Source organism: Silurus aristotelis (genome assembly GCF_946808225.1).
Source record: "Silurus aristotelis genome assembly, chromosome: 1".
Lineage (NCBI taxonomy): Eukaryota > Metazoa > Chordata > Actinopteri > Siluriformes > Siluridae > Silurus > Silurus aristotelis.
Genome location: NC_139574.1, coordinates 34,724,026 through 34,751,834, shown reverse-complemented (window position 1 = coordinate 34,751,834; position 27,809 = coordinate 34,724,026). Strand labels below are relative to the sequence as shown.

Here is a 27,809-nt window from a genome sequence, read left to right as displayed (position 1 = left end):
ATAGCCACATTACCCCAACCCACTGTCTTTTTTCTCAGTAAATCCACCTGAATCGTCCAAATGTTTTGACACACTTTATTATTCTGATGATCTACTCTTCTGATTAACTACTCTTAGGTTTCAAGTCCTATTTGTTCGTTAATTGTTAACAGCCTGATACAATTCTCGAGGTTAGGGTCAGTGACATGTGACCTGAAGAAAGCAATACTGCTGTAACTAATACCCTTCACTATTTATAAGTCTGGTCTTTACAACATTGCTTTTTTTCTTCCCCACCCAAGTTGATGTTTTTTTTATATTTATTATTTTTTACATTTAATCCCTGGTGTGATACAGGACGGGTCTTCTTTTTTAGCCTCTCGTGAACATCAAAAAAGCAAACAACCCTTGAAATTTTCTCATTAAATTTCTTTATTTAAAAGAATATGTTACAATTTATTTATAATGCTATATGACCGTGTTTCAACAAATGTTTTTTTCCCCCATTTCGTCGGCTCCTTTAAAACAAAAACAAAAAAGGAAATGATCAGGTTTTTTTTTTTTTATTCGTTTGCCGAAGTGGCTCAATGTGACTTCCTTCAATACTCTTCTGTCATTTCGGATGTCTCTGTGACTATGATCTATGCACCTTGGATTAAAAAAAAATAATAATAATAATTGTATGCTATGGAAAATACTGTATGATACCTTATTACAATAAATTAATGAGGTGTATAATCCATTCAGAGCAAACAGAGCAAATGCAAGAAATGTGTGTGTGATAGTTTTGAGAGAAGAACAAGAATTAGAACAAGAGGTGGAGACAAATGCACATTATTACGATCAGTTCATGGAGTCACAGATGGCTCAGGTGTAAAAAGTGGTCTGCATTCTGCCTTATGAGAAGAGATTATAACAGTGGTTCTCAACTAGAGTTCCAGATACCCACTGGCTTTTATAATGTTAATGTTCTTGCTACTTGTAGATGTTAGTATGAATTTACCAGTGCAAACCAAATCCAATCTTTGATAAAGAGCTTACAGATGGGTGATGGCTCATGCCACTGCTGTGTGTGTGTGTGTGTGTCTGTAGGATCAAGACATTAATCGACTTGATCCTACAGTTCTACCCGAATTAAAAGAGCCCCCTTGGATTAATAATATGAAGTGTTAGTGTTATGCTGTGGGGGGCAGTTATTTGTTTTCCTGGCATGCTTTGTTGCTTCCAATTGCTTCCTGGAATAAAATAAATCTTCATATTGATCTTCTCGATATCATCTATATAATTTTCTGCACCATTTTCTAGCTTGATCAGAGTGGCCTCCTAGGATTCTGGAAATTTTTTTTAAGTATCTTTTTCTCTACAGATCTCACCCCAGTTCAACGTCTGTAGGAGATTTTAGAGTGACGTAGAACATATTTAAAAAATATTTTTCTCAAAGACCATTTTGGAAGCTTTTAGTGGCACACCACATTTACTCATTATATTCATTTCTCCATTCGTTTCAAAACATAAAAGCTGGATCTCAGACAAAAGCCTGAATAATGGAGGTTCACTAAGATCAAACATGGCTAAACATACAGCAAACCCTGGGTTATTCATTAAAATTAGCCGGCAAGTTAACAAACGTAAACCAGTACCTCAAAAAGAACTGGGAAGAGGTCAAGAAACAACACAACACAACAAACAAAGGGAAAAAACAACAACCCCCCCCCCCAAAAAAAAAAAAAAAAAAAACACGCAGCACTGAAATGTCAAGTCAGTCGTGATCGCACACCAACAAGAATAATACTAGAAGTGCAAACTAGCTTTTATGCGCCTGCGCTAAAGGAGACCGACTTCAAGAACTGATCCCCAAAGTCGAACAAACAAAAACAGTAGATGGCAGTAAGGAGTTAAAGCAACATAATTACTGACCATAATACTCATTTAACAGACCTTTTCTTTAAAACAAACAAACAAACAAACAAACAAACAAAAAACCACAATAATGTGATTGGTCTGAACATACAAATAATCTGTGACTTCATGGGATTTAGGTTAAAGAAAAGAAAAGGAAAAAAAAAAAAAACCAACGACTGAAAGAAAGTAGTAGAGGCTATGGAATGTCGACCTCAAAGTTACTTACACACGTGCCACAAACACACACACACAAAAAAAAGCTTAAAATAATATAGCTATGAAATATTAACGCTGCAATATGCATTTTTTTTTTATATAGCATTTAAACAGTTTTTAAAGACACCAGTAGACAGCCATTTCCTTCACCAAGTCTTAAATCCTAACCATAACCAACATGATGATGTTAATTTGTGTGTGTGTATGGGAGGAGAGTAATGCACAGCACAACTATCATTACAAAATGTTCTCATGGGAGCTGCCTGCAATAACTAACCTCTCGATCTAATAAAAGATACGCACACCTACTTTATTTCTCTCAATTCATCAATTCACATTACTCTTTTTGAACAAAATAATTATCTGTAGCTCTTTTAAATGCACGACTTGAATACAATCAGTCTGCTATGTGTTTACCCTCAGACTGAAATGTATCTAGAAATGTGATACACGATCAAATGGTGCAATTCGTCCACACGAAACGGCTTCAGCAAAACGTTATCCCCCCATGATGATTAATAAATTATAGTTATTAGATGATGGTAAAAGGAAACTGAAACATGCCTAAACGCTTACTCTTAAAACATTCTAAAAACTGTAAAAGCAATCAACCTTACACGTGACCACGTCTTCCTGGTGGACATTGTAGCCTGTGTTATTACAGGTCTTTCAGCCACCGCATTCCACAAGGACAAGATCGGGTTTAATTATTAATTATTACTATTTAAAAAAAGAACCCTGTTTTATAACTCCATCTTGCTGACCTAATAGCATAAAAAAAAAAAAAAAAAAAAAGCCAGCTGAAAAGTCAGATCTCCGATTCCCTGTTTGTAATACTGTTAACTCTTAAGTGCACAGTAAAGATTACCTTAAAAAACAACAACAAAGGAACACTTGTTTGCATTATGTGTTTGAACTGGATGAAGGAAATATATAGAAAAAAAATAGAAAGAAAACTAATATATTTAAACATACACTATATATATAAACGTATTGGGGCCCCCATTTAATAAAGTGAAAACAAGTGCTTTGATTAGACCCAATGCCAAAAGTTTCTTGCATTTACACACACTTGTAGAAGAAAAATGGATCTGTCTGCTAAACTAGAGCGTGGTACTGATCGAATGGCACCTTTGTGATAAGCCAATAATCCGCCGTTAACTGTAACTGGTGTAATTGGAAGGTGGGTGCGTTTAGTAACGGCAGTAAAAGACCATATAAAATCACCGGCGCTGTGCTGGTTATGTAGCTGATGAGTTCCAAATTTCCACTGGCATCAATATTGGCACTAAACCAGTGCAGCACGAGTTTAATGGAATGGGATTGCATGGATAAGCAGCTGCATACAAGCCTTATATCACAAATTGCATTGGCAAGCGTCAACCCGAGTGCCACTCCTGGACTCGTGGAAACGTTTTGCGGAATTGTCTGTTAACAGTCAGGGTTTAGCAGATGCCGAATAAATTTTACTTGTTTTGATGCACTGTAACCTTTGTAACGTTGGTGGAGGTGGAAAAATGGTATGAGGCTGTCTTTCAGGGGTTGGGCTAGGCCCCTTACATCCAGTACAGGGAAATTTCAATGCAGCATACCAAGAGATATCCTTCCAGCTTTATGGAAGGCTCTTTTCTAGTCCAGCATGAGTACAATATACCCCAGAGTGCAAAGCAAGATCCAAAAGGACATGGTTGGAGGAGTTTAGTGCGGAAGATTACAAGCCAGGCCCTTCTTGTCCAACAATAATTCCTGACTGCACAAACGGTCTACTGAATGAAAGAGCAAAAAAAAAAAAGAAACACTCCAAAACATTGTATAAATCCTTCCCAGAAGAGTGGAGGCTTTGCTAGATTGGCATGGGACCAACTCTATATTATGTCTATTTAGAATGCAATGTCATTACATGCCTTGTTCATATGATATTCGGGTGTCCCAATACTTTTGTCCATCTAGTATTTATATATATATCTTTCTCCTCTATATTTCCCCCATCCAGTCAAATATATTACTTATATATGGGTATTTTAGAAACACAAAAAAAAAAAAACTATTTGCTTCTTCTTTTTTTTTTTTTTGAACGAATTTCTGTTCAAACTTCTTGCTGATCTGCTCTGCTTGTCCAAGTGGATGGTACAAGTTTAAAGATATTTACACACATGAGTAATGTCACTGTGGTTTTCCCCCTGCCTCCTCAATCCCCTCCCTGCCGAGCCACTCTGAAAGATCGGCACGCTTCATGTCACAGAATGCGTGCATCTCTGTGTGTTAGTGTCGGGATGAGGTTTTACCGCCGAGGCTTCCTGGCTGCACGTGCGCTCCCCACCTCTTTGCTCACTCCTTCGCTTCTGGCTCTGTGGCCGGGGCTTTAAAACCTTCACGAGATGCCGGCCGAACAGCTCTGCTTAGCGTGCGCAAGTCGCGGGGGAGCGATCACAGTGCTAAGAGCCGGGAGTGTCTATTTCACAGAACGACCTGTGGGTAGTGTCCTTACAAAGAAGAAAGCCAGTTGCCTGAAGTGTTAAACGAAATCAGCCTGGCCAGTTTGTTTTTTCACAAGCAGTCACCTCGGAAACGTCCTTCAACAGAACGGCTGAAATGACCAGAGTCTCAATGATGATATGATGGATTTGATGGATGGATGGATGGATGAAGTGTGAGGGGGATAAAAAGTATTGATTTAAAATTTTTAGTCTGCTTATTTACTACTATGAGTCTGAAAATGTTTTTTTTTAGTTCTGGTTGTCCATCGAGTGTTTGTGTGTGTAAGTGTGTATTAGTGGACAGACTGTGTTGGCTGTTTTCCTCTGTGTGTGTGTGTGTGTGTGTGTGTGTGTGTGTGTGTGTGTGTGTGTGTGTGTGTGTGTGTGTGTGTGTGGTTTTATATTCAGGGGGTGACAATCTCCTGTCTCAGGTGCCTCCATCCCTTCTGTGCCTCAACAGCAGGAAGATATTCTGCGACAGAAAAAAAAAAAAAAAAAAAAACAGGTATGAGAGAGGACCCGGGCAAAAACATACACAAACGTGCTATATATAAAAATATGATTTTGTTTAACCACATTTAGGCTCGTAATAGCAAATCAGAAGCTCACTGATTAACAGAAAAAGATACTAGAAGCAGGAAAGTACATTGCAACAATAACAATATGTACAAACGTTCACCTATACACCTGACCATAAGACTGGTCTGTGTTTTTGAACATCCCATTCCACATTTAGTCCCCATTTGCTGTTAGAATAACCTCCTCTCTTCTGGGAAGGTGTTTCACTAGATTTTGGAGTCAAGTCAAGTTTAGTTCTGTGGCGCTTTTCACAACAGACATTGTTTTAAAGCAGCTTTACAAAATTTAACAGTTTAGGTGAACAATGTGTATTTATCCCTGATGAGCAGCCATGGTGACTGTGGCAAGGAAAAACTCCCTTAGATGTTATGAAAAAGAACCTTGAGAGGAACCAGACTCAAAGGGGGAACCCATCCTCATTTGGGTGACATCAAAAGTGTGATCATAAATCTTAAAACAATACGACAATAGATTTTGGAGTGTGCTCATTCAGCCACAAGGGTGTCAGCCTCAAAGTTTTTCTTTGCCGCAATTGCCCCAGGCCTGCTCATCAGGGATAAATACATTTAAACATAAGTGAATTTTGTTCTACAATTCTTATATTCTTTAAAGCTGATTTAAGACCAAGTCCATTGCTAAAAGTGCTACAGAATTAAAAGGAAAAAATTTCAGTAAAACTGAAAAGTCAGGTGTCCAAGTATTTTTGTCCGTATAGTGTGCATTCATTCCTGTTCGAAAACAGTCTAGAGTTTTAAGAAAATCTTTGTCTTTTTTTTTCTTCTCATTCTAAAGGCTAATTCTACAGACAATCCTGCTCTATAACGCATCAGTTCGATTGCGTTTTGTCTACCTATCTAATCGTTTTTCTGATTTTGTTCGAATGTTTGACACACACATAGACATACTCATGAATGGCAAAAATCATAGTGCTAAAAATTTTTTATAAATCTTGGGTTCCTGACCATCAAGTTCCCAGTAACGACTCGGTATGACAAACTGACAGAAACACACAGGGACTTATAAAAGCATTTTTAACTTTTTAAATACAAATACCTTTAACATGTGATGTAGAATATATGATGAATACGATTTTTATATTGATTATTTATCATTCTCTCTCTAGATTGTGCACATATTGACAAAAATCAAATGTGTAATTCTTTCCCTCTGCCACTAGATGGACACCTCAACATCACTTAACTGAGATTGCTGTCTGGATTGAATTAGTACACTAGGTTAGACAAAAGTATTGGTGCACGTGACTTTTCCAGCCATATGTGGTTCTCAAGATGGAAGGACTAGACCTAAAAGACACTAGACAACACATCAAAGGATAAAAACAAAAAAAACAAGGCAGGCTGAGCCTTACCTTACTACACATACCATCTTTACTACAATTCTTATTGTCTTTATCCGTTGCTTCCTCTTCAACCTGAAAAAAAACCAAAACACAGCACCGCTCGTTAACATGAAATCTACAAGACGCATGGAAGCTGTGGGCAAGGACCGCAACGTACCTCTTTTCGCCATTTGAGCTCACAGAAGACCCGCTCGAAGCACTCGTGCATGTAGTTAAACTGTGGATGAGAGAAACGGTTAATGCAAAAAACAAACAAAAAAAATAAAGGGGCCCAAACACACAGCAGGTGTGTGAGAGAACAGATGGATAATGCATCACTCACGTATGGAGTGAAGATTTTGACCCAGCGCGGCTTCTTTTCGCCTCGTGCGTACTCAAAGCAGAATGCCATTCCTTCCTCGTCTGTGTCCCACCGCTGCATCTCGGCCCACTCGAACGCGATCACCTGATTCTGGGTGTGGATGAGATGAAGAAAATAAACAATTGGGTTCAAAATTGACTACTTGCGATTTTAGCTGCAAACCTAAAGCAAGGAAGATAAAAATAAATAAATCCATGTTTCCACACCACAGTTCTGCTGAATACTTCATTCTGATTGGTCGGCACAGTTTATATTAATTAGAATATTTTTTTACTGCCATCAAAACAGACTATTTATAGTAATATTAGTAATAATAGGAAAGTAACTTAATATGATCAAAAATGCTTAAAATATATTAATTAGTGACAATTTTGGTTGCATAACACGAATGCTGTCATTGGAAAATGATCAATGGTCACATCACACCAGCCCAAACCTTTGATGGAAAACAAAAAAAACCCTAATTATAGCTGTCACAGAGTCACGTTTTAAATAACAAAGCTTTAAAATAAATTTAACAATGAATATTGTATTCAATTCATTTTTATTTGTATAGTGCTTTTAGCAATAGACGTTGTTCCAAAGCAGCTTGACAGCTGTTATATTTGTTCTAAAGTTTAAATGTATACGTTTAGTGCCTATAAGTTGCTTCCTTTTAAGTCTATCTCCATTGAATGAGCCAGTGGCGAGAAAAAACTCCTCGAGTTGGTATAAGGAAGAAACCTTGAGAGGAACCAGACTCAAAAGGGAACCCATCCTCATCTGGGTGGCAGTGAATGTCCACTCATTACAGTTCCATCATTGTTTAGTGGTGGACGCTCAAATGCAGAACAGTTTCATGCAAAACTGCGATCCTAAACCATTGTAGCAGACTGTTTACATCAAGTCCAGTCCAGTCCAAATCCATCCTTTGAGTTGCTCAGTAACTTTGTGGATCTTTAGATCTTCAGAATGCCCTTGGATAACAAATTAATAAATAAAATAAAAGCTGGTCGGTTTGCAATTATAAAAAAATTAAAAATAAAACAGCATAATGTGGCAATAAAATGAAGCCAACTTAGGACCTGAATGTTTATCAAACCCACCCAAAGTTTTTATTCTTCCTCTATTGCAGGAGATCGTTCCAGTCACGATGTCCAGATTCATCTCGCTCAAATTGTGAACGGGTGATAAAGGAATCTTTTTTCACACATGAACTGATCTACACAGAGTCCTGACCTCAACCCCATCGAAAGTGCTTTGAAATACGGTGCAGATTAAAGCGATAATAGCCCCCCTCCCCCCCTTTATACCGACAACGGTTGGTAGGCACAAATATTGTAATGAATGGACGTTCGGTGGCACCAGGTTGAGGATGGGTTCCCTTTTGAATCTGGTTCCTCTCAAGGTTTGTACCTCATACCATCTCAATATTGCTTAACATTATATTGCACTTAAAAATGCCATGGTTCCTATCATTTGTGATTTCTTCTTAACTAATGTTCAGTGACTCCCAACGATACATAACGCGGCTCCTTATTTTTCAAACGTTTCGAATGCCTCCCCCCCCCCCCTTCATTTTTCAAATGAATGAATGTTTTGCTGTAAAACGTCACAACTTCAGAATCGTGAAATTCAGCCTCGCTCTCACCTCTAGAGTGCCCTCTTCGGTGCAGGCGTGCAGCTTGAAGTGCCGGATGCTTATGGCTGTGATGACGTGGCCCTTGCGGCGTGAGTCACAAGCGCAGTGAGGAAAGATGATCTCGTTGTAGCCTTCACACGACCTCACCATACTCAGGTACTAAACACAGAGCGAGAGAATGAGATGTTTCTTAGTTATAACCATGTCGCCCATTTGATAAGAACATACGAGTGTAAAAATCAGACTTTTTTTTTTTTTTTTTTACGCAATTAAATTTGATGGATTTTTGTCTGTATGATGCTCGAGACCGGGTTCAACGCTACCCGAGACCACATGAGGAAGAAGCTCGAATGAAATCCATCTTTTGGCCAATTTGATCATTTATTAACGCTGGATATTTTAGCCTATGATATTCGTTTACTTCCAATTCCTCCCTTGCTTCTCAGGTTAGTAATAAACGAAAGCTTTTTTAGTGCCTATTTTAAAAAGCAAGGTAGCTAGGAGGTGATTCCTACATACTTTTAAAAAATGTCATGGGTCTGTTAATCTCTAATACAGGAAACAGGACTATGGGATTGAAAAAGTACCAAGCTAATGCTTTTGCATATGGCACTGAAATATAATGATGAGGTGCTGGCAAGGCTACCAAACAAATCCTAGCAGGCAAACACAATTCTGCCATGCAATCTGCAGACTGTATCTGTCTACAGCTATAACCAAACATGGTCAGCTGACTTATATGTAGCTATTACTTCATCTGAGCAACTAAAGAGTATAAAAAAAATAAATAAATAAATTGGTATACACAAAATTGTCAAGCAACGGTTAAGCACATAGCAGGTCACAGATGTCTGGTGTGATTATTAATAATTAAAAAGCCCCTTGGTCTTTATTTTCCCCCCGCACCAAAAAAGAAAACTGCCTCTCGTTTTGTACTGGCTCACAAGACTGAGGCTTGTGAATGGGAACAAAGAGACAGTAACGGCAAACTAAAACAAACGTGTCTTTTATTAACTGCGCCGGTCCGGGTACGTTGTGTCCGATTCCTTTTTTTTTTTTATTTGATTGCATTTGGAAAACAGGATGCGATGTCTTCGTTCCTTTTTTTTTTTTTTATATTGAAAGCAGAAAAAGTAAAACATGACCTAGTGTTTGCCTTATTCAGACATTTTCTCGATTCATTTAATCACACACCGTGTAGTAAACGAACTCTAAACAGCCTAAATTGGAATTCATTTAAATTGGTGGTCTTTTTCTGAAGAAGAAAAAGAAAAAAAAAAAACGTCCACTCTGGAGCCGTTTGTGCGAAGATGTTACAAACTAGAGCAACATGTTCAGAGATGGTGTACAATCTAGTCGAACGTGGGGTGGATGAGAGAAGCGTGTGAGGTTTTGTGCACGGAATAACATGAGGAAGTGTGTTAGACTCCCTGACACTCCTGTCACTCTCTTCCTGCTTTTAAAAAACACACAGTGATCCAGATGAACTTCTGGGAGTGAAGCCAAAAAGATGGATGAAGCTACTGTTGGAGGACGTGATGATTAAATCAATTAGTTGTTTAACGGCTATAAACCCACAAAACAGTACACGGACCCCTAAAGAAGCAAAAGTCAATCACATTGGTCGTCCTTTTTTCTTTTTTTTTTTTAAATGTCCACTCTGGAGCCATATGCACAAATAATAAATATTATAACACAAACTAGAGTAACCTAATGATTAGGCAGAATGGGGTGGGGCGAGGCAGGAGTGGGTGGAGTTATTCAGAGTTGTTCTGCAATGAGTGTGTTTCTTACAGTGTACATTTCCTGCATGGCATAACACTGTAAAAAAAGGACATGTGTTGAAATCCCATTTACTGTCACTCTCTTGTTGCTTTTGAAAAGCAAATAATGATCCAGATGAACTTCTCGGAGCGAAGCCAGAATGCTGGATAAGCGTTACATGGACATCAGAAAATTAAGACCTGTTTGAAGACCTAAAACGGCGAATTTTAAAGTTGTTTTTATTTTTTTTTATTTAGTAATTTTAAATCTGAAAGAGAAGCGAATCAATCTTGATTTAAATGATTACATATTACCGTAATTTCCGGACCCAAATATAAGCCGCACCCACTGAATTTGACAAAGATTTTTATCTACATTGAAACTAATGAACTTTACACAGGCTTTAATGAAAGACAGGGTCTGTTACACGGCTTGTATCTAAACAGTAGTCTACCAAGAAAGTCGTTGTTCACTGTCTTCCTCCTTCCTTTCACAACTATTTCTCTCGGGAGTTTTTCTTTTGGCATCGTCGTGCGTTTAAAAATCACCATCTGTGAAGCTTTGCTCCCGATGCCGTGCAGCTCAGAACACAGGTGAAGTGTGTTTTTTCATGCCCGGTTGTTTTCAGCATGACAAATGATTCGCATTTCCGGTTTACAGTCCTTGTAAGAGGCAGGTCAAATGTCAGAGGAACCTCATGTATATTTATAATTTGATATAAAGAATTTCATTGGTTCACCTAAACCCGTTCGGCAATTTCACCGGTCTAATATTATGGGGTTCAGTTTTTTTGGCTTGAAGCTTGTGAAACCGGGAAAAACCCAGAAAAACTGCATAAATTAGCCGCTTCCTTGTTTAAGCCACGGGGTTCAAAGCGTGGGAAAAAAGTAGCAGCATATATATATATATATATATATATATATATATATATATATATATATATATATATATATATATATATATATATATATATATATTAGTATATATATAGCTCTACGATGGCAATATATATATATATTAGTATATTGTATCTGTTTTGTTCACAATTCTACTGTCTTGCATCAGCAGCCCATGGGGATTTAGTACATGCTGTTGGAATCTGGGTCTTCTGACTACTCCCCCTACAACATACACAAAGTTTTTAAGTGGTTGGAACTCACCATGGAAACCTTCCTCTGTTCAGCCAGTTTCTGGAGCTGGTATGATTTCTCCTCTGCTTTAATGAACCCCCTCTTTACATCATCCAGTGCCTAAAAGAGGAGGGTGAAAATATATATGTGCAACATAAACATAAAAGCCTCATACAGAGACTCAACCTCACACAGCTGAATCTACCTGGTGAAAGCAGTAGTTGATGGCAAGCTCGTTGTCGTTCAGCAAGATCTCCTCCTCGGTGGTGAAGAGCCACTTGCGCAGGGTGAGGCAGGTACCGGGGACGGCTGACGTGTAGTTCTGCACGTAGAGCTTGTGAGGGAACTCGTTCGGAGCCAGTTTCCGCACTGACATGAAGAACAGGGGAACGAATCAAAATGTAATACCACTTCCCTGACGCTATTCAGCAAAAAAAACTGCATAAACGTTGGGGGTGTGGCCACACCAAACATATGCTATGGTTAAAATATACACTATATGGACAAAAGTATTGGGACACCTGACTTTCCACCCTTTGTGCTTCTTCCCCAAACTGTTACAGCAATGTTGGAGGCACACAAATGTCTGCCTTTGGATGTGATGTCAAAGTTTTTCCAAACCTGTTCCAGCATGACAGAGCCCCTGCTCACAAAGCCAGCCTCATGTAAATATGGTTTACATGGGCTGAAGTGCAAAATCATAAATAAGCTACTGAACACCTTTGGGATGAATATGAACGCTGACTGCACCCCAGGCCTCCTCACCTCACCTACATCAGCACCCGAAGTTTACCAACACCCTTGTGGCTGAATGAGCACAAGTCGTAGGTTTCTATAACAACAAACAGGGACGGAATGCTGAATGGGTTGTTCAAAAAGCACATACAAATCTTATGCATAAGTGTCCACAAGACTTGTCCATTTAGTGTACTTGTGACTCATGATTTGGAAAATAATAATAATACTCACTCATAAATAAATGACTCAAATCACTGAGGATTCAGAATAAAGAGCTTGCATGATGAGATCACTGAGACTCTCACACAGTCATGAAGTGCTTTAAGTGTAAGCACAGCTACATAAATCAAAACTTAGTTATACTTGTCCCCAGGCAACTGCAAATAAATGCCTTATTTGCTTAGTTTTAATCAGAATCCGATTTATTACCCGAATATATTTGAACATACAAGGAATTTGTTTCCAGTGTAGTGAAACCATTGGTGCACATTTAACATACAGCCACTGTACAGCAGTGCTGAACTCAATGCATAAACTAAAACAAACATGATTACACATAAAACAGCTAAATGCCCAAGCATATGAGACTGTACACTCTGGCCAGGAACAGAAACGGACATTGTAGTGCAGTAATAGTCCAGTTGGTTAAAAAAAAAAATGAAAGAAAGAAAGTGCATATTGCACGAGTATGATATTTCAAGACAAAAACTGCTACAACCATGCCAACTAAATAACCAAACATAGAAGCAGAAAACAAAAAGCATCATTATGCAGTTAGAAAATGCAACCCAACAGGTGCTGGGAATTTGGCTGGCTTTCAAAACACTGTTTCAGAAAGTGAAACTGTTGAAGAAATATTCACGCCACAGAATCACTCAAACTGCATACTACGTGATGAAAAACATGAGTTGTTGACCAACTGTCTAGCTCCCACATGAGGCAGAATACGACAAGGGTGTTAACAGAATTTCTGTTTATGAGACACCACAACGTCTTGAATGGTCTCGGCATCTGCAAATCTGAAATTTGTTTAGCAAAGCAAATCAGAAACACTGAAACTGTGAAAACTAAACCTTCTGCCTGTCCAGGCTGCTACGCTGCTTCTGGGGTAATTTATACACAAAATCCCTCCATCATACATGATCAAATCCAGGTCTCACCAGGTCGGTGTCCTCTCAATACATTCATTGAGTATCTGTATAGTACAAACATACATATAAAGGTTTTGCAAGGTTGGGTGACATTGCAGAGACTTTCTGAAGTTGAGGAATAATATGAAATTGTTTGGAAAAACTGTAGATGCTGTTTTTTATGGATTGGTAAATATCTGGCAACGTCCGACTCTGCCTCTCTAAGATACTGTTTTGATATAATTGAATTAGTTTGCGAAATTATTCTCCAGTTAGTTACTATTGTTGTCCGTAACGCTAGCAGCTTTAATTTAAATACATTTTAATAAATTCAGATGTCCCCCCCCCCTAAAATAGTACATTTCATTAGTTTAAACATTTGATAGGTTTTTTTAGGTTGTACTGCGAAGAAATCTGGTTTATGAGGTTGGCAAATCATTGCGTTTCTGTTTTGATTTACATTTTCCCGCAACTTTTTGGGAATTCCTGTTGTACAAATTAAATATCATACAAGTGAACTGAATACAAAGGAGTTTGTTTTTTCTTATGTTAACCAATGAGGGGGGAAAAAAAACAATACATTACTGCTACATTACACCATATGCTTTATTTATACCTTACACAGAAACTGGTCTTGCACTAAAACTGTTGAAACTGTTCTGGAATATTTTGACAAATACACATTGTTGTACATGCATCCGAAAAACTTGGTGTCATCTTGTAACCTTTTTCCCAGTTATTTGAAATGTCTTAAAGGTGGTGTTCGGTTAAACAGCCGCAATTAACACCGAATGAGTTACAGATTATGGACAAAAGTATTGAGACACCTGACTTCTCCAGCCAAATGTGGACACACAGTTGCCTTTGGACGGGGTAACATGAAATTTTCCCTTCTTTTGAACTAGGAGACCCAAACCTGTTCCAGAATGACAGTGCTTGTTTGCACAAAGCCAGCTCCATGAAGATATGGCTCACATGGGTTGGAGTGGAAGATCTTGACTGACCTGCTATAGTGGCCCTATTGTATACTATAAGATAAATTGGAACGCTGACTTTACTTTTTGCCTGAGTTTACTAATGACCTTTGTAGGTGTATGAGCCCAAATCTCCACTACCACACTCCAAAATCCAAAATTATGGTTATTATGGGTATTAATTATTGAATGGGATGTTCAAAAGCAAATCAGATTTTTGTCCATAATTTGTCCATATTGTGTAGCTTCCTAGTTGTTCACGTTATAATTTGATCTGAGTTGCGGGATCCTGTCCACTCTTGAATTAACGGTCCATATATACATTATCAAAGGTAAAGCACCAAACATATAATCACTATGCCCTTGAAGAAAAAAGTCTGAAGGAGCCAAACTTACCGAATGAGTGGTTAATGACTTCAAAGAGAGCAAAATAACTGGCTGCAATACTGTCCATCCCGACCTTCATCACCACAGCCTGAGAGACACACACAAAAAGAAGAAAACATGAAGGATAAACAGACATAATATATACTGTGAAGTGCCTAATAGCATACCTGGTCCTCCAGACTAATCCATGTGAACAAACACATACTGTATATCAATGAGGCTGGCTTATAAAATGCTTTATGTCCTGGCCATGGTCTGAATACTCGATTCTGATTGGCTGGAAGGTGTGCACACTTCAAACCGTGCGCACAAGTAGTTCCCGTCAGTATAATTACCCATCTAAATGCATTTCCTGCCTCATAAACAAGTGTAAATCATAGTAACACACAGTTTTAGTTGCATACAGAGTCAGACAATTAGTGTAAATATTTCCTTATTGAATTGTCATTTAACTGATATGGGGATAAAGACATTTCGATGACGGCACAAGATGAATTTGATGAATTTACTTCATGGAAACCACCTCCCTATGCTTCGTGCCATTAAGCCTTCCACTGTTTGGATTATAATGATGTAAGCATGCCTAACCATGGATTAGCACTTACGAATATTACGCCCTGGGTTTATTTCAATCGCACCAATAAAAGATTTGACATTCTTTAAGAAGCACTAATAAGAAATGGTCATGTCACTCCCTTCTTTCCGGACCTGCCGGATTCATTCGGACCTAAATCCTGCCTGGTTCTTCAATTGGAAGTCATTTGCTGCTGCCGAGCATGGTTCCACATGAACATCCTAAAGACACGAGGTTACTGTGTAAGGTTAAACTCGAGAGCTGTGTAAATGGATTTGGAGTGTGATTAATACAAACGGTTTGCTGCAATGGCTTTGGACTTCTATCCTATACAATATTAACTGCACCAACAGATGATAACCACAACAAAGTTGGCACTATAATTGACGAGTATCCAGATGTTCCCCAGATGAGAAGTCTGATACCACTTAATGTTCACCTCAGGGAGCAGAACTTCACCCCATCAGAACTTCAGCTCATTGGACTTAGAGATCTAAAAGTCTGGCGTCTCATTTATAAGTATACAACTGGCTGATCTGATCAGCCTTTAAAATGATGATATAAATGAATAAAAATGTATATACAGTAATCCCCCGCTTTACCACGGTTTGAATCTCGTGCCCTCGGTTTATCGCTGAATTGCATTTGCCACATAAACTTGTTTGGCTGATTTTCCCAGCCTCATATAGGGAATTGTTTTTATGGAGTTTTATGTTGAAATAATGGAATGTATTAATAAAAATAGAATTATTATTTATAAAATGAAGTAAAATGTTAATACAGTACAATATTGTGTACATAAAATAGCATTTTCTTGTTTGGCTTTCACTGGACAGTGTTGTGTTTCCGTATGCATTACCTGGTACACCTGGTCTGTAGTGCTGTTCTTTCGAACTCGGACGGTTACTGTGGTTTTGTCTGGCATGGCTATCCTCAGCTCCACATCAGAGACACCATTATAGTTCTGAGAGAAAAAGATATTCAGAGAGAAAGAGAAGTTTTTAAACATTGGCAGATATTCATAGGCAGTCAGTTTAAATAGAATGTCTTGATCATGTGAGAAAGAGCCAGGAGAGAAAAAAAAGAAAAAAAAAATGCCAAATGACGATAAATAAATAAAAAAAATTATGAATGGTGAGTACAGAAGAGCACCAGGAAAACTCACTACCAGGAATTAGTGAACACACACACACACACACACACACACACACACACACACACACACACACACACACACACACACACACACACACACACACACACACACACACACACACACACACACACACACACACACGCAGTCCCTGCTGATCAACAGTATTTTTCGCAACACGAAGCTACCATCACCATGCTTTAATGTAGAAATGGCGTTCTCACAATCTTTTTAAGCCCAGTCTTTCCACAGAGCTGGAAAGGTACCCTTACCCTTTGTACATTTAATATATACACTAAACGGACAAAAAGTATTGGTTCTTCCTCACAAAGTTAGAGACACAAAATTGGCCATGTTTTTTAGTACAGCTAATACCGTATATAATATAGTATGAGTATAGAGATTTTTCTTGCATATTATTGGATAAATGCAAAAGGTCACCCGAATTTTACTGATACCGATTGCTAGGTTGGATGGTTTTTACCGACAACCTATTAAATCAAACGATAGTTTTTAAAATGAATACAGGATAAAAAAAAAAAAAAAAAAAAAAAAAAACATACTATGCAAAATAGTACACAAGTAAAAAAACAAAATAAATAATACAAATAAAAAAACAGTACTGAATCATGAAAGCGTGCTAACGGAAATGCATATGAATATATTAAACTTTCTTTTCGGCTTCTCCCGTTAGGGGGCGCCACAGCGGATCCTCCGCACGTTTGATTTGGCACATGTTTTACGCTGGATGCCCTTCCTAACGCAACCCTCCCCAATTTATCCGGGCTTGGGACCGGCACTAAGAGTGGCTGGGGATGGTTCCCTGACCGGGAATCGAACCCGGGTCGCAGCGGTGAGAGCGCTGCATCTTAACCACTAGACCACCAGGGGACCTCATATGAATATATTAATAAAGATAATTATAGAATTAATACATTAGAGATAACAAATATAGTATAGCGCTCTCCGTGCAGCGTGCAGTCTCACGTGGCAAAACAAACAAACTGCGTCTAGAGGCCGCTCTCACCAAGACCGCAGACCTTCTCAGCCGGTCCATTTTTTTCATACCGGACAAAAATCGGTATTAATATTTGCCTATATTCGATAGTTCGAGCAATGATCTGATGGTGCTGATTAACTGGCAAAACTGAGTGATCTGTTGACCTCTAGTAAATGCTACATACTGAGGAAAAATCAAGATAAGATTTAGTTAAATACCCGTGATGATTCTCCAGTATGCCTTTTAGTAGTCAGCAAATTGGAATTAATATGGTTTTTGCCAGTTTTTTAATAATGGCTTTCCAGTAATGCGAGTATTAGCATTAATAATAGATTATATAATTAATTGTATTATTGCATAAGAACAGGAGCTTTGAGGATGGCTACACTGATTTAGGACTACAGTTTGCTCTGATCACCTTCACTGCACCTCAACATCGTTTTTTCGGTAAAAAATGGGCATTCGTTTCAGTTTGGCTGCCCCAAACAGCATTTTGCAGGGCTTTTGGGGCAGCCAAACTGAAACAAATGGGGGGAAAAAACAGAAATTTTGCATATTCTTTTGCGCTCGACTCACCTCGTCTGATTCAGACAAGAATTCCTGCATTATATCGCTCTCCCCGATGACTCGCACAGAACACACTGCAGAAAGTAAAAGATAAAAAAAACATACATGAAGTGGAGGTCTCTGGCAAGGACGTGTCTTTTAAATTCTGTACAGTGCTTTCTCCTTCACACTAAATGTAAGAGAGCAGGTGTGCTCTCAATTAGTCATTCTCTGGGCACATGGTGACCTTTTTGGGCAAAATTATTGGCTTGTTTATACATGAAAGCGGTTTGCTGGTCTAAAAAAAAAAAAAAAAAAAACATTTTTTAATACATCAGTGTCCCTTCGCATTAATTGTGACCATTTTTGTATTGTTTGTTACGTTGATAAAAGCATACTAAGCTAAGCTACTAAGCTGTGCCTGTCTTTGGATTTGAAGGGGCATCCTTATTTGCTGGATTTTTTATATATACTACATAGACAAAAGTATTGGGACACCTGACTTTTCCTGCCATATGTGGCCCTTTCCCAAAAAAACAAAAAACAATATTAGCAGCTCACAATTTTAGAGGATGTATATTGGAGACCCAGACCCAAAAGAGTCTTACCTCTTTCTAGGTATTCCTCCAATCCCCTCCTTCGGGCGTCCAGCTGCTGCTCGGACAAGGAGAAGGGCCATTTCCCAGGCAGTTTGGGGAAGGTAAAAGTGGCAAACTCCCTCTTAAGGTTTTGATGCAGAATGGCAAATTCCCTGTAGCGCTTGGAGCACAGCTGCCTGCCAGCCATGTACACGTTATACACCTACAGCAACCGGGGACACAGACAGGAAGAGTGTAATTCAACAAATGGCGTTTGACAGGAAGGTTCATTCGACAAACATTTCTAATTATATTCTTTAAATCTATTTCATGCCAGAGAGCTGTAAGTGTAAGTGCATGCTTATATAAACACATTTTTACAAAGACCTATATACAATAGACTTTCAGAATAATAGCTTTCTCAGTCAAATGGATTAGAAAATGTCCGTTTGAATTTTTTTAAAGATTGTATTTGTAAATTTTTTTTAAATCATGCTAGACCGGATCACCGCGTCGTAGTTTGCGAGGGACTTTAACTTTCTCATGTTATACGCAAAGTCTCGAAAGGTACTAAAATGAGCTAAAAGTCATTAACTACTCAGGATTCACAGATTAAAAAAATAATAATCATAAATGTATTTATTAAACATTGTGCTTTTCTGCCATAATAGGCTATTATTCCTTTAAAAACAAATCCAACACACAATTCAGATAACAAGTGGTGTTCTTTTTCTTTCTTTATTTTGTGATTGACAGTTGTTTTGAGAGCTGGAAAAACAAACAAGAACATTGACTGTGTGGAGTATATACAGCTATACACAGTCGTGTGTGTAATAAAATATAATAAGATGGTACTGTTTAAGGAAATGAATCAGTGAAGTGGTAAAGGGATGCAGCCCAACTTGGAGCAGAGATAATGTTAATACTAGGGATGGGAGATCTGGGTTTTTTCAGGTGGATGATTTTGTCAGATTTATACTTTTTAATTAGCCTTCAAAGCAAGTTACTGATCAGAGGAACCAAATCTATGAGTATGGCAACAGTGACACCAGGGTTATTTATGCGTTTCATACACTCCACCTACACTGTGTAACATACACTGAATGAGGGTGATGTATTTGAATGTAAAAGTGCACTCACCACAAACTTCTCGCCATTTTGCTCCACGTGTTTATAGGTGGGCACAGAGATCGGGACGGCCTGCTTGTCGCTGTAGTCGTAGCAAGACTGGGATAAGCTATCGTCTCCCGGGTCCAGGCTGTCCGTCTCTGGCTGTGGGACGGAGAGGACCGCGAGAACGAGCTCCCTTTCTCCAGCGCGGATGAGATCCACCACCTGTTTGTGCGTGGCTCCTTCCACGTTCACACCATTCCTGTAAAGAGGGAGTGCATGGAAATATATTCATTACCATAATACTTTGGGTTTCACTGGGAAGTCAGTGCAAAAGAGCTGTCTATTACAGAATTGGGTCTAAATCAAGCAACCTTTTAATGGAATGGTTAACCAATAAATTATTGGTCATTGGTGCAGCAAAAACAGCAGCAGCATCTACATCAACATCCAAAATGTTTAGTTTGGCCATTTCATTTAAACACACTTAAACGAGTGTTGGGCCGCTGTGTGAAAGAACTAAAATAACCATGGCCCCCCCCTTTGCCTGCTATACTGATCTGACTATTCAGTTATTGATCGGTGACCCTTTGGGAAGCAAGAGATTTGATATAGTGGTCATGGATATCGACTGGATTATAGATCATTATGGATTTCCCTTAAATGTCCATCTGGTTAATATATTTGATCACAAAGGAGTGGCGGGGGAGAGAGGAGGGTTAAAATGGTTGAGCTGGTAGATGTTGAGAGATCTCTGTATAGCCGTACATGTTTACTGTCCTCTAAAAAACAACTCAACATCCATTATTGTCTAAATACAAGCAAGAAAAGTGAGTACACCCTATGTAAACATGTCAAAACTGTGTCCACAAAAAAAGTGTTAATATTTTGTGTAAGCTCCCCAGTACCAGCAGGACTTATGCATCCTCAGACCATGATGCTACCACCACCATGCTTGACTGTAGGCAAGACACAATTTTCTTGGTACTTCTCAACAGGGTGTCGCCACACATGCTGGACACCATCTGAGCCCAACAAGTTTATCTTGGTCTCATCAGGCCAGTAATCAGGCCAGTAATTCATTCTTTTAAGCAGATTATCTTTAGCAAATTGTTTGCGGGGTTACTTGTGAGCCAGCTTTAGAAGAGGCTTCCTTCTGGGACGACGGCCTGCAAACCGACTTGTTGCAGTGTGCGGTGTATGGTCTGAGCACTGACAAATTTACCTCCCGCTTCTGCAACATCTTAAGCAATGCTGCAGCACTTATGTCTGTTTTTTTTTTTTTTTGAAGCAGCTATTGCACCTGATGCACAGCGCGGAGGAGGACTCAATTTCTTTGATCGATCCTTGCAAACCCTTTTCCTAGTGGAACCCGTCTTGGAAAACCCTGGCCACCCAGTTTCAAGGTGTTACCGATCTTCTTATAGCCTCGGCCATCTTTGTGGAGATCAACAATTAAAAATCCTCAAGGTGAGTTCTTTGCCATGAGGTGCCATGTTGAACATCCAGTGTTCAGTATACTGCTTTAACTGCTCTAATACTATAATACGAAATATGTATGGTCCTGCCAAGCACTCAAAAACATGAACGTAGGACATCTGCCGTCGCATGTTTACACGACGTACAGCTGTTATCAGTGTACTGACCTTTGGTGCCAGTTATTTAGACAAGAATGGCTATATGTTGAGTTATTTTCTGAGGGCAGTAAATCTGTACTGTTATACAAGCTGCACATTGACTACTCAAAAATATTCATTTATATCCGTTTCATTTCTATAGTATTGTCCATTAATATTTACTAAAATGGTTGCTGAAATGTGAGGGGTGCACTCACATGGTACCACTGTACCACTTATATATTATAGCTCTTGACAAGATCTTTTGCTTTGTGACTAATCTAAGCAGAGACATGTTGCATCTTGTTGCTCTCTACATATCCCGAATGAACGTCTCCCTGAGATCTTCCGCCTCAGAGTTTACGCTTTGACACTAGACATCTTTTTCTGTGCTTATCGAGGCAGGCCAAAGAGCAACCTGAAGAGAGGTCAACTATTACACATTCATCAGCACTCTTTCTCTCTCTCTCTCTCTCTCTCTCTCTCTCTCTCTCTCTCTCTCTCTCTCTCTCTCTCTCACACACACAATCTCACTATCTATTCCTCTTGCATATACACAAAAAAAGATGTGTAAGCAAAAACGGCCTCATGCTTCCTCATTGGTACCAGTCAAGAACAGTTAATGTGTCACACTGGTCTGCTGTTATGCAATACAGAAACAAAGAGAGGGAAGCATGAAAAAAACTATTTCCTTCACACTCTCTGTCTAAATCAGTCTCTTTCTCTCTCACTCTCTCTCTCTCTTTCTCTCTCTCTCTCTCTCTCTCTCTCTCTCTCTCTCACACAGACTGAATGCCTACACACAGCATCGGTGCTTTCTTTTCATTTTGGAATAAGACCCTTCACAATATTCATACAGTATTACGTCATATCAAGAGCTGTAATTCTGTAGTGTGACGTGGACGATGACAAAAGTTCATGATGTTTGGAAACGAGATGTTTTTTCCCCACAAGATGTGTTAGGATTAGCAAGTAGGACCAGAAAACACATACATTAAGAACGTAGTAACAAGAAGGGCGGCGCTGTGAATAGATGAAATGCGTTCAAATGTGCTTCAACCAGGCAGAAAGCTATTGTGGTGATATTTGACCTTGCTGTGATCTTGCTCCTGTTTGGATCAATTCCAAAATCTTATCAGTTCATCTGCTGGTAATGATGATTTCTTTCCGGATAAATTAGACAAACATTCCCTGTTCTTGAGATTTCGTGCTAAAACCCCCAGACAGACACATGAACAGGCAGATGGATGAACGGACACACAGAAAATCGTAGACAGCCAGGAAACAAGTCATTGGGCCACTGAATTCGAACATATAAGTAACATCCCTGTATGGCAAACGAGAAGGATACTATTGCAGGAGAAATATTTCAGACAAATGTCCTTTCTGTAACCTTGAACCTGTTTGGACTAATTCCAAAATCAGTTCTGCTGGTTAAAATAAAAATGTCATATGAAATCATGCAAACATTCAGCCACGTGGTCTCGAGACAACAAGAATCCCAGACGAACGAATGGGTAGATGGACGACCAAAAATAGAACGCCCCCGGCTCAGCAGCCGAGGCATGTTATCGAGCTCAGAGACGAAAACCCTTTACTAGCTTAGGAGTATAAAAGTAAAGTCTATTTATTAAATAAAAATTACTGCAAAAATACTGCAATATACATATTAATGATTAACAAATGGTAAACTAGAATTCCATTTTATTTATTTATATATTTCATTTGAAAGCTCAAAATCAACAAAGGTAATTTCGTCTTCTAATATATGTGTAAACAAAATTAGAAAAACAAAAAAAAACCCTGAAATACCTTGCTTGAATAAGCTCCCAGTTTCCTCTGACAGAATGAGGACACAAATACTTCCCTCTGGCATCCACCTGTCAATCATAAGTTTTTCATACTGTCCAGATTAAAACCTCAATTGTTGAAGGCTCATTACTCCGACTGTAAAGCTTAAAATAAATAAGAAAAAAAAATAAATGCATAGATTAGAGACAGGCTCCAAAACACTATGAAAGCGCTTGTATATCCCAGCACAGTGAGCACGGCGAAATCAATAATCAGGAAATGGAAGCTGGCATCACCCAGACACTGCCAAGAAAATTCTGTCCCTCAAAACCCACGGTGAACAATCCAATAATCGCATTTTGAGCTCCAGAGTTCACCTTTAACAGCATAATACAGAGAAAAAGAATGAGCTTCAGAGTTCAGAGGCTGGGAGTCGAGTAATGATGCTTAACACTGGTTTGTATGGGAGGCTGTTGAGAAGTCGTTGTTCATAAAGTACCTAAGGAAAGCAGGACAGTGACTCGGCTGAAAAAGCTTTTGTGCTCGGATGAGATGTTGAAAAAGCTTTTGTCACAAACCTATTAATGTCCCACACCTCAAGACACACAATCCGTACAGTGAAGAAGGGTGGGGGAAACATAATGCTTTGGGGAATCCTAAGATTCTTATTGGAAGTGACTAAAAAAAATAGATGGTGCAAAATATTGAAAGGAAAAAAACAGCAAAAGATTCTGCTTGAATACGATGGAAAACTGAAGCTTGGGAGGAAATTTTAGCACAGCGATACCAAGCACAGGGCGAAAGCAACAAGTCATAGAAGTTCCATTGAGAATCTGTGGCAAAACCATAAATCAGAGCCAGTTGAAGAATAAACAAGATAGTGTGTTGTAATATACAATTACAGAGGCTCCAAAGGTTTATATTCCTCATACACTGTTAGACTACTGTCTACTATTTTTTTTTTTTTTTTTTTTTTTAAAGACATGACAGCCTAACTATAAATTGTGTGGTCCCTCAAGAACGTCTATGAACTAACAAAGCTAACGATCTAAATGTAAAAATCTTCTCAGTATAGGCATTTTTGATGTGGAACGAGCGATTTTTCAAACACATGCCATCATCAGATTTCGATTATTGTAGCTTCAGACATTCTCCACAGAATCCACTAGCAATTTAACTCACGTCGTGCCTACAAGGCTACATGAGTGATAATGTAAGCTGGTGAATGAGCCTCAAAACCCCTGCTGAGGCACCGTAATATCTTAAACCAGGTTCAGCAAGAAATGATTCAATGGGAGAATCGTATCTGTTCTGAATAGAGGTAAAAACGGAGGTGCTATAAACATATTCTTCTGTTTAGAGGGGTGGACATTATATATTTCCTTTTTACTCCACTTTCAAACCATTTGTCTTCTCTGTCTAGAATCATTGTTCTTGTAAAAGGGTCTCTCGATGTTCAGGTGGTGGTGTAGCTCCATAAAGACACAGTGTTCACGGGTTGGAGCGGAAAATCTTGAGTGGCCTGCTATAGAGCTCTGACCTCAACTACACTATATTTCCAAAAGTATTGGGTCACCTGGTCATAAGTTCTGTATCTGATTTTTGAGCATTGCATTCCACACCCTATAATTCCCTCCACTGTTCTTGGAAGATGTTTCACCAAATTTTCGAGTGTACTTATGGATATTTGTGTTCATCGGCCACAAATGTATTACGACAGGCAGGTACTGATGTAGGTGACACCCAGGAGGCCTGGGGTGCAGTCAGCGTTTCAATTCACCCCAACGGTGTTCAGTAGGGATGAGATCAGAGCTCTATAGGATGCCAATGAAGATCTTCCTCTCCAAAGCATGCAAACCAGATCTCCAAGGAGCTCACTTTGTGCACAGGTTTCCAAGTTCAAGTGGATGCATAATATTATTAGAGTGCATCTTGTGATACATTTGTGTGCCTCCAGCTTTGTGGTAACAGTTTGGAAAAGAACCAAATACAGGAGGAAAGGTCAAGTGACCCAATACTTTTGGCAATATAGTGTATATTAACAACTCACCATCAGTACCTGACTTAACTAACACCCTTGTAGCTGAATGGCAACATCATCCCAGAACAGTGAGGGCTATTAAACGTATATATTTAATAGGTTATTATTTAATATTAAACAAATGGGGACATGTGAAATAGGATATTCAAACCTATTCAAATCTTATGCTCAGGTGTCCACAAACATTTTTTTTGTCCATATAGTATACGTGGGGATCGTTTGATATCACGATTCTCAAAGGCACGGCACGAGTTTGCTTAAATTAGCTGCTGTTTTTCCTTCGGAAAACATGGACAGGGTGTGCTGATGGGTTTGACTGATAATCACAATGTCCAAGATGCAGCTGAGAGCTTCTTTTCAGTCGTGTGGGTGTCCTGTCTCGTCATGTACAGTATCCTCAAGCAGTGGTTTCTAGACACGTACCAGATTATGAGACTATACAGCAGTCGCTGTACTATGACGTCAACAGTAAAGGTCCTCGCTACTGGTTGCCATAGTAACTTTTATCAGTGTGTGGTGCGAGCAGCTTTCATGGCAAATCAGGAGAATTATCACTTTTTTCTTCATTTATTTTCCCGGACGCCCTTATCCAGAGCGACTTATATCTCATTCATACAATTGAGTAGTGATGGGGGTTAAGGGCCTTGTTTAGGTTGCAGCTTAGTGGTGGTGGGATTTGCACTCATGACCTTCAGATCCAAAGTCCAATGCCTACGCTACCATCACCTCTCCTTTCCTCAACTTCTTGCATGTCATTGGACGCACCTACGTCTAGTCAACATGGTTGCTGTCACTCATGTCGTTCAAAGTCGGCAGTTTTTTTGTTTGCATATAACACAAACAATTTCACAGATCCTCTGCCTCCCCTGACCGCCCACCCGATTTAAACAGAGCTTCACCTTAGCTTTTCTGCTTCTAATCAGAGAAAGAGACAAAGAGAGACTCATCCCTCGTCATAGCAACCAATCCCAGAATCACTGACGTGCCCTTCTGAATATCAATCTGTAGCCCAATTGCAAACAGGGAGCAATGACAAGTAGCTAGATCTTCACCGAGAACCTTAAGAGCACCTTTACAGAAGCAGGGGTTGAGTATTGACCAATTGGGATGGAAAAAAAAATCTAACAAAAACAATTACGCCAATCATTTCGGTGAGCATTTATGACCTGATGACCCGCATCTCTCTTTCTTGTACATAATCCTCCTGGTGCTAACAGCTGCACTGGCCGTGCAGGATGCAGAAGAAAGAGCGAGGCTGTCTGTGCACTCTGCTGATGTGTGATCAGAATGTTTAATGAAGGCCGGCCCTTCGACACAAACCTCCTTTTCTTCTGAAAGAGGCAGCCATTCCAAACAGCTGCAAAGGCCACATTATATTCACAAGGTAAAAGACTGGGAGCTTCACAGATCCCCAGGGCTCAACCTGAAGATCATCAAGGAATCATCAAAACGTGTTTTCTGGCTTGTGATTGGAACGCTTCTAGTAGATCATCATCCAGGTGCTCTACACTCCATGAATGTTCACCGTGACGTGAGAACGACCAGGGGATAATGACGTTGCACCACGTGATACCCCGAGCTTGTCACATCTCTAACCGAGCTCCCGTGTCTCCTTACAGCTAATTAACATGCAACGAAACAACCTTCCCAACGCACCTGAACCTCTCCCGTGTAGTTACACCATGCACGAATGACGAGCTCTCTGGGTCACTGACTCTAAAAACCAAACATGTCAACACAGGTGGCTAGCACAAGACCGAGCATAGAAGGCTTGTTTTTTATTGTGTTTTTTTCCCCATCTCTATTGCGGTTCCAACACTCGGATTGGCTAGCCAGACTGGCAAAAAATGCCTCATGCACCAATCGGAGCGCGGAATATCAATGTTAGCCAATCCTAGCGCATGGGGTGGGATTTGGTAGAATACGGGTAGGAAGAAGAAAAAACAAGACCAGGCGCTAGTGTAATTATTTGGCTAGTTTTAAGATAATGTCCGGTAAAACAGCTGATTATATATAGGGAGATAGAATTTATATGATTAAATATACAAATACATATTATATAAAAGTCGATTGTCAGGCTTGGTCGAGTTTGGGAGCTGGACGACAGCGCGTCCACAGCGGGCTTAGCCGGAGGATGCTAAGTACGCGGTGGAGGCGCAGCAGCCGAACGGCAACTCACACTTCAAGGATGCGGTCGCCCTTGGAGATGCCGGCTCTGTCGGCTGCCCCACCGGGCAGCACGGCGCTGACGTGCTGGAGCGGTGCGTACAGCTCGCCGTTGATGCTCCTTAGCTGGCCGCCTTCGCTCACTTGGCCGCGAACGTTGAAGCCGTAGCCCGAGTCCGACTTGACGATGCGGACGAGCCGCGGGCCCGCGGCGGCGCTCCCGCCGGAGCCATGGCGCGACGAGCGCTGCGCTGAGGGCGCCGCCGAGCGCACGTCCTCACCCTCCACCACGTCTGCCATGTTTGGTTTCAAATCCCGGAAAATGTTTAAAAAAAAAAAAAAAAAAAAAGTTAAAAAAAAAATAATCCCCGTTAGGACTCCGCTTTCTCACGCGCCGCGCTCATACATCTGATTATCCGCCTGCCCGAGATAGCCCCGCCCCGCAAACCGAAGCCACGCCCACTAGCCCGTCACGAGGTCCTGCTTCTGGTTCTCCCTTCACGGAACAACAAAAACGGTGCATCATGGCTCATGTAGTCCGGCTGATCGCAGGGTCATCGCTCTGGGGATGTGCGATTATTACTCGATTTTATCTCGATCCGATAATACGGTACTT

General features: G+C 39.7%; 1 protein-coding gene across 2 annotated transcripts; it reads right to left on the bottom strand.

Annotated features, from left to right (window-relative positions):
* Positions 1-393: 393 nt before the first annotated feature.
* snx27b (sorting nexin 27b) lies at positions 394-27,809 on the bottom strand. Of its 2 annotated transcripts, none has more exons than XM_083537324.1 (13): positions 27,207-27,809; positions 19,610-19,841; positions 18,500-18,692; positions 17,922-17,986; positions 16,052-16,156; positions 14,628-14,706; positions 11,595-11,758; positions 11,420-11,509; positions 8,505-8,654; positions 6,836-6,964; positions 6,671-6,730; positions 6,523-6,585; positions 394-5,046 (listed from the first exon to the last, which is right to left on the bottom strand). In XM_083537324.1, exons 1-13 carry the CDS (start codon positions 27,491-27,493, stop codon positions 5,002-5,004), a joined length of 1,662 nt encoding a protein of 553 aa, XP_083393450.1. In that variant the 5' UTR covers positions 27,494-27,809; the 3' UTR covers positions 394-5,001. The 2 variants fall into 2 exon arrangements, with proteins under 2 accessions (XP_083393450.1, XP_083393449.1); XM_083537323.1 differs by having other exon boundaries at positions 6,537-6,585.

Bases quoted from the DNA above. Each gene is read 5' to 3' on its own strand.
- snx27b (XM_083537323.1), bottom strand. From the start codon at position 27,493: ATGGCAGACGTGGTGGAGGGTGAGGACGTGCGCTCGGCGGCGCCCTCA. The intron at 18,693-19,609 runs GTGAGTGCACTT...CGGTTGCTGTAG, and splicing joins AAAATGGCGAGAAGTTTGTG to GTGTATAACGTGTACATGGC. The intron at 5,047-6,536 runs GTATGTGTAGTA...TTTCTGTCGCAG, and splicing joins TAAGAATTGTAGTAAAGATG to AATATCTTCCTGCTGTTGAG.